The sequence below is a fragment of the Typha latifolia genome, chromosome 7, assembly GCF_019914945.1.
Source record: "Typha latifolia isolate L0001 chromosome 7, TyphaL0001v2, whole genome shotgun sequence".
NCBI lineage: Eukaryota > Viridiplantae > Streptophyta > Magnoliopsida > Poales > Typhaceae > Typha > Typha latifolia.
In genome coordinates, this window is record NC_133092.1 from 5832309 (window position 1) to 5846120 (window position 13812).

Sequence of the window (13812 nt, forward strand, 5' to 3'; positions counted from 1 at the left end):
TTTTTTTAAAGAAGGCATTAGTAATTTAGATATTTATAAATTATTTTATATTTTATAATGAAATATTTGTTTGCTAGTACCGTTTAAATTAATGGAGGGTGTTAAATAAGAATTATAAAGAAAAAGTAGGAGTCACTTTACAAAACCTTAAAGTCGGAGTGTTAATCATAAAATAGATATAATATAGGGTGTGATTTGTAAAATTTTTAAAGTTTTTTTAAAAGTCCAAAGGAAATGTAAAAAAAAAAATACTGCATATAATCCATTAAGGGCACTTTAGTAAATTCCTTGCGGCTGTCGGGGCATCTTCTTAAAAACCGACGCTCCTTGGAGCCTGAAACATTACTTTATAAACTTATTTAACATAACATATTGACTTCTATTATATATATATATATATAAAATAGAGTTGGTAACGGTTCGGTTCTTAATTGTTAATCGCCATTCATCAGTATGCCGCTGATCTTATACGATCTCTATATAAATCGATCCGAATAAAGTAGAGACGTCGAGGGATCTAAAGCCTCTGCCCTCTCTTGGAGGCAGCATCGAGGTGAGTTCGCGCTGCTCTCGATTTTGATTCCTTTCGTTCCTTCTCGGTGTCATAATCCGGAGAGGAATTTGCGTTCTCAAGAAGACCCATGAGAAAAGATTTTTTTTTTTAAATTCTTTAATAGATCTTTTATACAGATATCTAGTATAAACCCACGCTGAAATCATGTACCTTTCTTTGGCAGGCTGATCCCGTTTTGGAAATTAAGGATAGGATTCGATCGAATAAAAAGTTTTTGACATTGGGTCTCTTTGCTTTTGTAATTTCTCGGATTCCAAGTTCTGGGTGGGGTTCCGATTTGAGTATATTTTTTTGTATCTATATATGAGGGGGATTTGATCTGGCATTGCTGGGAATTTCTTGGAGATCATAGGTAGCCCATTAGGATTTTTTTTTCTGCCTTTTGATTTCCACCATTTGAGGGATTAAAGGAGTAAGAAAAGGAAAAGGAGAAGAAATGGGGGTTATGTCTAGGCGGGTTTTGCCTGCCTGCGGAAGTCTTTGCATCTTCTGCCCGTCACTGCGAGCGCGATCACGTCAGCCTGTCAAACGCTACAAGAAACTCCTTGGGGATATCTTCCCTCGGTCTCAGGTAAATTTTCAACTGGTCAGTGAAGGTTGTAATTGTTTGTCTTTTGATAAGAATTTGATGTATTAGGCTTTACATATGTATTGTGAGTGAATTAATTCATACAGTTCATTTCCCTTGCTTCTGGTGATGAAGATTTAAAACTTGTTGTAAGTTGTAAGCCAAGACGAAGACAATATCTTAAATGAACGTGTGTTTATGATTTATCTCAGCTTATCTTGTCTTTTACATTTATTTTGATGCTTAGTTAGCAAATTGAGTTTTTACAGAGATAGCCCATTTCAGGTTGGGCCATAGCTCATGAATCCATGCACATCTCGAGTCATGGTGATATTATGACATCTTTTCAGAACTATATTTTACTATTGTTGTAGAATAGGAAAAGTCCAAGTCTGCATACTTAACTGAGGTCATCCTTTTCAATTTGATGCATAGACAAGTTAGGATATGAAACGCCAATTAACCGCAAATGTCTCCTTGTGAATCTAAACACTATTATTCTAATAATCCCGACATATTCCTCATGCTTAAAAAAGAAAAGTTAATTTCATCTTATAATTGTTTGAATCTGCAGAGTTATCTGTTGAAACTTGGCCTACAGCTCCTGTTGAACTGTGACATGACATGACCTTTCAAGTATTTACCAGATTCACATGCAATGATGACAATAGATTGTTTCTTAACTGTCTGTTCATGAGGTAGCATCATTTCAAATCATAAAAGAAATGAAGCAATGGAAATCTGGCATTTATCATTTGCTGCCTATGTTACATTATTTTAAGTCATCTAACAGCATTGTTTTCCCTATTTTCTTGATTTTCTGAAACCTCATAAATGCCTGTGATTCTCCATGTATTGCTAAATATTCACCTTTTCTTGTTTAAACCATTCAAGCAAACTATAACAGCTGATTTTAACATGATAGACCAACACATATTGTCTATATCCGTCTCCTGTTATGTTCTTTCTCTAGAGTTACTTTTACTCTATAAGAAACTGTTTTGGATGCTTTCTGGATGTGGATTTGCATATTAAAAGAGTCTGTGTTTATCCATTTTGTCAACATTGTTGCATCAGATCTGGAACTTTATAAAAAGTTTAAAATTTCCTTTGTGGATCCTTATCTTCTTTTAATGCGTATTTTTGACATGCGCTAAGAATATGGAAGTTTCTGACTGATTCCCTTGAAATTTATAGGACAGAGAACCAGATGATAGGATGATTAGTAAGCTCTGTGAATATGCTAAAAAGAATCCAACCCGTATTCCAAAGGTATGCTGTGATTATATTATACTTCTATGCAAATGTACTTTTCTCAATTGAATGTATCAAACCAATTTACTCTGTTTCATGTATGTAGACTTTGCAGTGTCTCACATAGCATTACCTGCCTCTGAAAAGAGATGAACATTTAGTTACATACTTTCATTTGAGCACATACTTTCATTTGAGTACACTAGTTTAACCAGACTTTTACAGAAAAATATGGAGCAATATGCAAAATTTTTAAAGTTTCTTAGAGAAATTTAGTTATATGATATTGGTCAATGTTATATTTCATTGAGAAGTGAGAACAATTACTTAAGTTTCCGATTGCTATGATGCAACTTTCATTTTATCAAAACCAATGTGCCTCTTAGCTTGGTGAATAAGGACTATGCTTGCCCAATGCCCACACATTGTTATTTGTGTTGGAGCTATTGAAGTGTAGTGTAGCCACCTTTGACAAGTCATAATTGCATGGTGTGCATTTAAAATGAGGAAATTTGGTGCAAAATGTTTTTTTTTTCCCATGTCTACAACTATTTCAATTGATCTCTTTCATCTACTTTACTTCTTATAATGAACTTCTATCTAATTATTAGTGGAATAAAGCTCTTATGAATAAGAGAATCTGTGATGAGAATTAGATTTCTGTTTTTATTTTTTATTTTTGGATGTATTTTTTTTATCTAAAAACTAGATTTTGTTTTAGAGCTTCTATTTTGTGAAAATCATAAAATCTAGGAGATTTGATTGTTTAGTTTGTTTTGTAATAATATTTGTTAGGATTTGATTGATTTATAGGATAAAAGAGTACTAGCTTAGTCATAGATTAGATTAAAAAAGATCTAGATAAGTTTAAGTTGTGATTTGTTGTAATATTTTCATCTCTATATATAGTGATGACAGGAGTTCTTAAAATGAAGAGAAAAATCATGAAAAATTAAAAATTATCTTGCGGAGGATTCCACATTTATCCTTTTCCTCTTATCCTCATCTCTTTTATAGTGAATTCCACACTTCTTTTATCCCATATGAACCTTCTTCCCCTTATAGCTGATGGGTTATCTTTTATCTTTCTTATTTATCTTTTTCTTCTTCTCTTCCTATCTTTTGTGGTGGATTTCACACTTCTTTTATCCCCTATAAACCTTCTTCCTTATCCCCTATAAACCTTCTTCCTTATCTCCTATAAACCTTCTTCAGCCCTATAGCTTGATGGGTTATTTTTTATCTTTCTTATTTATCTAGCTAATCTAATATAAAAATGTTTCTTGGAGAGTTGGGGACAAAGAAAAGATTCATAGAACCCCTTTCTTTTCTTCTTATGGGTGGATCGATGTATTTCTTTACATTGTTCCATATTGGCATGTTTTCTCAATCCTAAACCACAATGATATGTCTACATGCTTGTGCAGCACTATATTTCTATCTTCTTCTAGGTTGTTCATGACCTCAAGAATATAATTAGAAATGGTTATCCACACATATTCTTTGGAAATATGCATTAAGGTAGACAAATAAGCTCATGACCTCACTTCTACTCGAGCTCGACTTGTTTGTGGCTTGGCTCAATGATGTGGTCTACGGATGATGAAACATGCCTATACAATCTTCATGGAGAAAAGATAGGGTGTATATAAATTTCTTTATCTAATAGTACCGTTTTTATACTAGCGTAAATAGATAGATATGAACCAAATTATGGGTGAAAAAAGTCAAACCCATATAGATTATGGGGAATAAATGAAATGTAAAGTCCACCACAAAAAAGAGAAGAAGGGAGTAGGAGAAGAGGAAGGAGAAGGGGAAGAGGGATAAATGTGGAATCCTCCACAAAAATATTATTTCTTAAATTTTCATCCTTTTTTTTTCCTGGTTTTTTGAAATTCTCATCACTTCTATATATAGAGATGAGATTACGACAAATTATAAATTGATCTTATTTATATCTTTTCTAATCTAATATATAACTAAACTAGGACTCTTTTAACTTATATCTCCTAAGTTTTTAAGTTTTAACCAAATTGACACTCTAAAATCGAATCTAACTTTATAGATAAAAATATATTTGAAAATAAAAAATAAATAAAAATATAATTCCCATTACTCAATCTTACTCATTTGTTAAAGGAGCCAACCTTGAGTTCAATTAGTAGGCTCTTAATAAACAAGCTTAGCTTAAGCTGACTCAAGAGGGTGTTGAAGACATCAATTAGTGATATCTTGAGTTAGATTCTTGCGGAATCCAATTTATGATTTGACTGACATCATTTCCATCTTAGGAAAACAATCTAAGCTTCCATTCACTTGTGGAATAGAAATAAACTTATTTTAGAATAAGTTTTCTTATTTTGGTATAGTCATTAAACAACTTACCTTATTTTGGTATAATAATTATCATTCTCTTTTATTTTATTTTATACAACTTTTAAAAATAATTTAATAATAACTCACAATTACTATTTTACCCTCATATTAGACGACACTTAATTCCACATCACCTCAGTTACAGTTAAATTTTTTTTTCTCTCCTAATTATCTTTTCTCTTAAATACTAGTCATCTCAACTATAGTTTAGATTTTCTCTCTCATCTTCTATTCTTTATTTTTTTCTAGTGCATAATTATTTTACACAGAATGCGAGCTTCTAACTTTATATTACCCCACAGTGCCTCCCTACTACATAGTTATTTTATATAGAGTACGGGCTTATAACCCCGCATTATTTCATAGTGCCTCTTTATATTCTTCTAGTGCATGGTTATTTTACATAGAGTGCGGGCTTATAATTCTGCATAACTCTGCAATGCCTCTTTATATCCTATAGTATATAGTTATTTTACATATAGTGTGGTTTATAATTCCGTATTATCCTACAGTGCTTCTTTATATTCTCTAGTGCATGATTATTTTATATAGAGTGCGGACTTATAATTCTACTTTATCCTATAATGTCTTTTTATATTTTTTAATGTATAATTATCTTACATAGAGTGCGAGCTTATAACCCTATATTACTTCATAGTATCTCTTTATATCTTATAGTGTATGATTATTTTACATAGAGTGCGGCCTTATATTTCTGCATTATTTTACAGTGCCTCTTTAGATCATATAGTGTATAATTATTTTATATAGAGTGCAGACTTATAACCCTACATTATCCCGCAGTGCTTATTTATATTCTCTAGTGCATAGTTATCTTACATAGAGTGTGGGCTTATAACTCTGCAATACTCATCATTACCCTATATTGCATGGTTATTTCCTCATATTGTTGCTGTATAAAGTGTTTTAAGTATTACTAAGAAGAAAAAAATGATGCTTTGGTTGCTTATTACAATATTCTATTTTGTAGATCACTGAGTACCTAGAACAGAGATGTTATAAAGAATTGCGGAATGAACACTTCTTTTTGGCAAGAGTTGTACCATACATCTATAGGAAATTGCTGTCTTCATGTAAGGAGCAGATGTAAGTTTAGTGCTTGTTTGCCAAAACTTGTGCTGAATTTTGACACATTTATTCTGTCAGAATCATATTCTTGATATTTCTGCTAATCAATTTTTCAGTAGACTATTTACAGAAGTTCACAAGAAAAAGAGCACATTTTTATTTAGTTATGGTTAATTATATCAAAAGGATATAATTGCAATTTTCTTTGGTGTATAATTATTGGCATCAGAAACGTGAACAATTCTTAGTAGTATGAAGATGCCATCTTTCTTAGTTGGACTTTTTCTAGAATGATGTAATATGGATTTGGTAATCACCAGATGATATTAATATTTTTTGAAAAGCTATTTGTGCTTTATAACTTTGATCCTAGTCCATCTTCAGCTTAATGACATGAAAATAGGGCTTGGTTTCACTGCACTAAGGTATAAGTTTCCAATTTTCCTTGTAAATGAAGTTAAATTAATGTTATCACAAATTACAAGTAACAATGAACATAGAGGCAGGCTCCAGTGGCGTCTCACTCAAATGTAATTTTAGCAGCTTGATAGTCACCAAGTTCCTAGTCTAGCAGAAGGCACAAAACAATGTACAATATGGTATAGGTAGAAATATATTTGTATGGTATTTTCTTTTTTCTTGAAGCTTTGGTACTTTAGGTATGGGATGAAATTTGTACATGATGATTGAGCCACATAGCTTAGGCTTTTCACGTAAATATCTTGTTTTTGTAATTTTTTGTGTTTTTGTACTGATATATTAGGTAAAGGTTCAACAAAGCAGTTCAAGTAGAATCAACATTTTAAGGACTTAATTTTGGATGAGATATTGATTGTTTGATTTTGTGTAACTTGTAAATTTGGTCTACAATTAATGGTTTTTACTTGTAATTGAAAATGACTTTTGTGGTTACTTATATAAGTTCAACTGTTGTATTCTGTTATGGTGTTCTGACTTTTGAGGTTTTTTTTGACAAACAAGCCGTAGCCCTCATTTCATTGAAATTTAAAACAGAATTAATCTAGAAGAGATTAATCCACAAGTCTATCTGACACCAAACACAGCTTAGGAATTCCAACAAACAAACCATCACCCAAGAAAGTATCAGGAATCCTACTATCAGCTAAACAACAACCAGTAATATCACCAACAAAATATCTACACAACCACACAGATAAAATTTCACCCTTGGTGATACAATACCAGAATAATTAAGTCAACCACAAAGAGATAGCAATTATCTAGGTAAAAGTGCCTCCATTGCTTCCATCATCAGTCTAAATCCGCCAGGTTCTCTTCCGCATCTCCATGCATAAGCTGCGTAGCTTTTTTCACAGCAGCATCTCTTTGATTCCCTGCCCAGCAGAGGAATTTTGAGTTTACTAAACTATAATGGGCTAATCGTCTGGTTAGTTCCTTGCTGTGGGTTTCTCATAATAGCTGTGGGACTTCATGAAGCATTACTAGAAAATCTTCCTTGCTGTCTTGGATGAAGGTTGCTTGGATAATGTGGCGTTGATGATTTTGAATTCAGGCTTGTTGGTTTTGCAGAGGGGAATCGACTATTTCTTTTACATAGTAAATTTGTACATGATTGATGTTTTATTCATTTTCCATGTAATAATTATCTGAACTAATTTTTAGGCCTGAGATCTAAGAACAACAAAATCATTGGTGTGCTGCCTTATCTTTCTCAGATGTTTTAACAAAGATCAATGACTTTTACAACAATAGGTTCTTGAGGTAGGATAAATTCTACAACAAGAGATTTGGGCATATGTCTAGTGAATTAGAAACAGCTAACCTATTTGGAAGTACATTCTATGTAATTCATCATTGTGAAGTAAATTAGATTTCTTAAATGTTCATAAGTTTCTTGAGCAAGAATCTTTCTTGTAAAATCTCAAAATTTACAACCCCACCTAAGGGCTATCTTCCCTATTTCTTGCTGATTTTTATAGGTTCTGAAGCATCCCTTAGGAATTGTTCCATGTAAGAGTCTCTGTTTCTTCCCTGTATACCTTATAGAGTTATATTGTTGCTCCTTTTATTCACCTTTTTTCTAATAAATGATCTTACTCTATTATTGCCTTGCTAATTTTCTCTGAAGGAGAACTTTAGCAAGGATAAAAACTGGTTTTGGGTTGATATTTTGTTTTGCCGTAGTTTTTTGGTGTTCTGATTTAAATTTTTGGTTTTGTTGGCAGTTTAAGAATGATTTGTGTGTTTAGAAATATCCATCTGGCTAATAGTAAGAAAAAGGTGAGACTAGAGAGTCTCGAAGTTGAAATGTAGGGAATGTGAGTGTTTGATGCTTTTCATATTTGTGGGAGGTAGGATTGAATAAATTACTATCTTTTGGGGGCTTATAAGACCTGTTGCAACTTTCTCCCTGTTTTGGACCACATAGAGATGCTCTTTATTGTGTCCACATAACCATTATGGTAAGCCGCAACTACTTTTGGTGGACAATTACAGGCATGTACTTTTAATTCTTAATGCAGGGGGACACTCAGTACATGCATTAAACTTACCTATTTTCCTTCGAAGCTCTGTGGAATATCCTTTAGATTATTACAAATTTATGATTGCAATGTTACTGGAACTAATAGTTTTTTTTATTGCTAGTTCTATGGTGCATTTATTAGTAGATGTTTAGAAGGAAAAAGTCAATTATTTGGTACGTTTTGATGTGACATATATCAAAGTAAGCTGGAAGATGACATAAAGTTTCTTTTCACCTCATTATGTCCTTATTTTGATAGTTCTTCAATTTGCTCATGGCTCCTTTGTCTTTTCATCAATTATATGGATGCAGGTCTTTATTGTCAATGAGCTCACTGTGCATTGTGCGAACCCTTCTTGAACAAACACGCCAAGATGATATCCGTATCATTGGTTGTCTTCTTCTTATTGACTTTCTCAACAATCAGGTAAGTTGTGTGGTTTTTTTGAGATCTCCATTTGTGATGCTACTAGTATTTGAGCAAAATAGCTTTTGCATGACATAATTTATGGCTTTGTGCTTTTATTGTCCATGAATGTAAATAATATGATATCCTCATCATAAACTATGTGCCAGTTTAGTGCTAATGCTATGTTATAACCAATTTATAGCTTATAAATATTTAAAGAGACTACTACATATGAGAAGTACAAGGATAAGGAGAACTAAACCTTCATAGCTTTTTGCGGACAGCTAAGGGTCTTTTTCCTCTATTTAGCTATCCTCATCATAAACTATGTGCCAGTTTAGTGCTAATGCTATGTTATAACCAATTTATAGCTTATAAATATTTAAAGAGACTACTACATATGAGAAGAACAAGGATAAGGACAACTAAACCTTCATAGCTTTTTGCGGACAGCTAAGGGTCTTTTTCCTCTATTTAGCTATCTTATGCAAGGTTCTCGATATAAGTTTAAGTACCATCATATCTACCTTTCTAACTTCTCTTTGCAAGTCATTATATATTCCTGTTAAGACCAATCATCCATCTTGTTAAGGGCCTAAGGGAGATATACATTGTCGGTCCATTTCCTAACAACCTAATTGAAACACCCAAACCTTCAGATACATGTGTATACCACGTAGGTAAATCTCTCCACGCGGTACATCACGTAATCTATCAGTAATATATTTCCACAAGGCACATAGAAATATAGGTTCACACCATAAATGATCTCAAGCAAATATGAGTTAGGATACAAATTTCACAGGCCACAACAAACCTACAAAGATACACATTCAAAATACAACTCTAATGTCCAAAATACAACTCTAATCATAACACCATCGTAGGGGCTCAATACAACTAACAGAAATAACTCTAAATGAAGTAAAGGCAACTACTCCTCGCTACCCGCACCTGCTTTCTCTAACTCTGAAATGATGCCACCAAGAGATGGTGAGCACAAAGCCCAGCGAGTAGAATCCCTATAATCTATAACAATAAAGTCATAAGTGCATATTCTAATGCATTGCTATAGTTGCTAACAATAGATTAAGCTTATTTAAATGACTTACAATGAGTTACTAAATTAATGCAACTGATATAGACTACACGGTACTATCCTTGAACATGCCGAGTCCTAATCATATCAGGATAAGTCTACATAAGTATAAAGCTTGATGCAATCTCTTATTCATGCAAATCTCAATTATAGCATTTACATATTATGCGTAGGAGTAAAAAGAGTAGTTTTCCTCATATTCACGCAAGTCAAGGATGTTTAGTCATTACATGCTCACCAAGGCATTAAGTCATGATTTATCATAGCTCACCGAGCCATTTACCACATAATTTATATATTCTTTAGAAATTATCCATCACATAACCCATCCATCATCTCATACATCGAGGAGGGATATATACACATCTAGCGTTATTGTCATCCAAACATGCATGGCGACACTGCGTGTGACCGATTGTCTGTGGTCATCAGACTAATGCCCTCGGTCGTAGGCCCATATTTCACTATCTCTAAATCATCACCCTCAACGGAATAGTCAAGAGCCCTCAACTTATCAGTGGACGCCATAACCCTGCCTCGTTGGGTACCCCTAGAGATAAATCTCCGTCTCACAATTAGATTCTTACTATCATCATAATCTAGTTCTGACCATGCAATGTAATTACCTAAATGCCACTAAGGCTAACGACCTTAGGTATAAGCCGCTAATAGTATAAGTCATATACGATACACTTTACCCTTAACCTCGGGCTGAGCGAGTAGAGGGCACTGTCTAATTAGAACACGACTACTATTGATAGATAGAAGTGGTGCAGTGTTTGTGGATGTATAAGTCATGTCATAATCATCATGGTTATTACATTCTAATATTCACTATAGGTATTTATGCAATAGTGTCTCATATTAGGATACATATAGATTATAGTTATACTAATGCCTGTGCTAACATTAATATTTCCATAACATCATGAAGAGTATACTATCAATAACTGCACATGTCAAGATATATCATAGTATACTAAATGCATATGCTAATACTAACATTCCTACGATATCATGAAAAGTACACTATCAACAACTACGCATACTGGGATACATAATAGTTATACTAAATGCATGCGCTAACACTATCATTCTCATAACATCAGGAAAAGTATAATAGCAGCAACTACATGGTTCTAGACTCGTATAAACTCTACTCGCCTAAGGGTTTCTATAGTACTCTAGTTCCCCTCAACTAGCTGACTCCTTCGGAATCTCAAAATCCTCATCGCGCAGTGTCTATTTAGAGAATTAATATAATTAATTATCTTATTAGAGAATTTATATTTAGGCATATCATATGAGTCAAAGGGTTCTCTAGGGTGAGTTCCATGTCATCCTAAAATTCACACTATTTAGGTGATAAGAATTTATCTTTAAGGGAATAGTTAGGCTAATTAATAAGGTGGGGATAGGGAAATGGGGCTTATAGGGTCCAAATAACCCCATTGGGCCTAGGTTGGTGCACAGGTGGGTGTTGGGTTGGGCTCGAGCCCAACCCAACAGGCAAGGGGGGTATAGCTCATGGGCTGCAGTCTAAACCGCAGCCCACGAGCTCCATGGGCTATGGTCTAAATCGTAGCCCACCAAGGGATGTGGGTGGGGTTTGTTTAACCCCCATCCTCTCTCACCACCTCCTTCCAAAGGAAGGAGACAGAGGGGGGAGGAAAAGGCCCCGACGTTGCTGGTGGCCCACATTGCCGGCAGCCCACCCTCAAGGCTGGCGGCTCGCGACCATCACCCGAGGTGGGTGGTTAATCGGAGGGAAGGGGAGGGGAAAGAGGAAGAGGAGGGCTCGGCTCGACGACGGCGGGGCTTAGCCCGAGCCATGGTGGAGTCGCCGTCCGTCCTCCTTGCCTATGGGGGAGCGGGGCGAGCCCCCTCTCCTCCACTGGAGCTCTCAGACCGACGACTAGATGCTAAGTCGTCGACTGCTGAGGACTCCGATGACGGTGAAGGGGAGGGGTCGATTTGCTGAAATTTAATGAAGAGTAGGGGCTGATTGAGGGGGTCCCACGGTTGGCTTTGTCGGCTCCGAGTTCGGGGCTTCATTGGCTCCGGCGTCGGCAACACGAGAGGAGAGAGAGAGAGAGATGGTGGGTGGAGGGTGGAGGGAAATAGAGGAGTGGCTGGTGGCGTGCACGGAATGAGAAGAAGAAGAAGAAGAAGAAGAAGAAAGAGAGGACGAGGGTGGCAGGCTGGAACGCATGGCGCATGCGTCGGTTTTTTATTTTTTTATTTTTATTTTTAAATTTTTGGGTGTTACACTAATATTTCTGTAAAGTGGTTATTTAATATGGCAGTAGTGCCAAATTTCTAGAGGCCATGAGTTCAAATCTCATCTAGCCTCATTATTCCTTATATTTTATTATCTATTTTGGTGCAACTTGGGGGCTGCACATTCGCATCAATCATTTGTCCACATGCAATGTATAGGGGTCACATATAAGGAACATGTTAAAGGATGATGAATATTATTGGTTAGTTAGTTAACAACTTAAGCTTTTCAATCAATTGGATATGTAAAATGTCTCAACATTCTCATCTTATTGGACATTTGTTGTTTCCTTGTTAATCATAGATATTCTGCTAACCTGGAATTATCCTATAAATTTTTCCTTGATCCTCTGATATGGAATGCTTCAATAATGATATTTTTTGGGCTTCAATGCCTCTGCCATTGTTTGTGATGCTCCATGATGAGCTTTTATCAGTAAGATCAAATACTTGATGGGAAATTGTAACCTTAAGCTTTTTAAACTAAGGTTCCTAGTATCGGGATCGGGATCGGTATCGACCGTATTGGCCATTTGTATTGGATCAAACTATTTTTTAATTATATAAAATTCTAAATATTATTTAAAAATAGAGAAAAATGCAGAAAAATTTAGAAAAAATGACAAAAAAATAAGAAAACAAAATTCACTCACATATGAAGTATAAAAACTTAAAAAATGTATTAATTTACTCAAAATTTGAAACTTTGATGAATACCGAGCTGGTTCTTATAAATTTCTATAGTCTTCATCATCATAATCACCATAAGTTTGTAAATATTGATGTCTGGGTCCTGATGCTCCAAAAAGTGATTCCATCATACTAGTCATATTGTATGAATTTTGTTGTGTGACTTGCGTCTGAGGAGGATAATAATCAGCATTTGGATCTTGTGTCTGAGAATACTGAGGATAATAACTAGCATATGGATCTTGTGATGACTCCAAATAATAAATACTTGATGTACCATAATCATAGGAAGCAACATTCTCATGACAACGTCGCTGATATGTTATATACATCATCAGTTTCTCTGTCTTCAATCCTTATGCTTCCTTGACTTTCCTCAACAAATGTAGATGGGACGATCTCATCACCATATGTATTATTAGGATTATATAACTAGTACTAGTAGGTATACTATCACTCGTTGCTGAACGACTCGTACCAGCCTCTGCCTTCGTCGTGGTCATCTAATAACCTGTCCTTTATTTTTCTGATCCATGGAGTCAAGGGATCTTCTTTCATCAAAAACATGATTTAAATCAATCAGTTATTCATTTTCTGCTTTTCTTCTTAAATTTCTCTCCCTCAATCTCATATTATAAGAACAAAAAAAAGTAACTTCTCTAATCTTTCTATTGTTAATCGGTTGTGTGTTTTTGTGTGGATTAAGGAGAAAGTAGTCTAATTTCTTTCACACTGTGATGAAGACACAATTTGACTTAAAATCTTTTTTGCTATTGGCGTCAAATTTGGTGTCTCCTTCCATCTATAAATAGATCACCATTCAGCTGGAGTGTTATGAGATATAGCTGTAGCAACTTTAGGAGTACTGAATTGTCCAGCTCTCAATCTATCTCTCCATTTGAAATCAAAAAATATTATTGCATACTGATTATATTGAAAATTAAAACTTGAAATAAATAATAAT

At 34.5% G+C, this 13812-nt stretch overlaps 1 protein-coding gene across 5 annotated transcripts in view; it reads left to right on the forward strand.

The window, feature by feature from the left end:
* The first annotated feature begins 354 nt into the window (after positions 1-354).
* LOC140792300 (protein SEMI-ROLLED LEAF 2-like) overlaps positions 355-13812 on the forward strand; it is a 32336-nt gene continuing 18878 nt past the window's right edge. For 4 of the 5 annotated variants that reach the window (XM_073143198.1, XM_073143199.1, XM_073143200.1 and 1 more), the window contains exons 1-5: positions 355-553; positions 738-1145; positions 2340-2414; positions 5767-5882; positions 8683-8797. In XM_073143198.1, the coding sequence (XP_072999299.1) occupies positions 1011-1145; positions 2340-2414; positions 5767-5882; positions 8683-8797 (441 nt within the window). In that variant the 5' untranslated portion in view covers positions 355-553; positions 738-1010. Of the gene's footprint in view, positions 554-737; positions 1146-2339; positions 2415-5766; positions 5883-8682; positions 8798-13812 lie in introns of those variants that run through there. The other variant, XM_073143202.1, reaches the window with a different exon arrangement.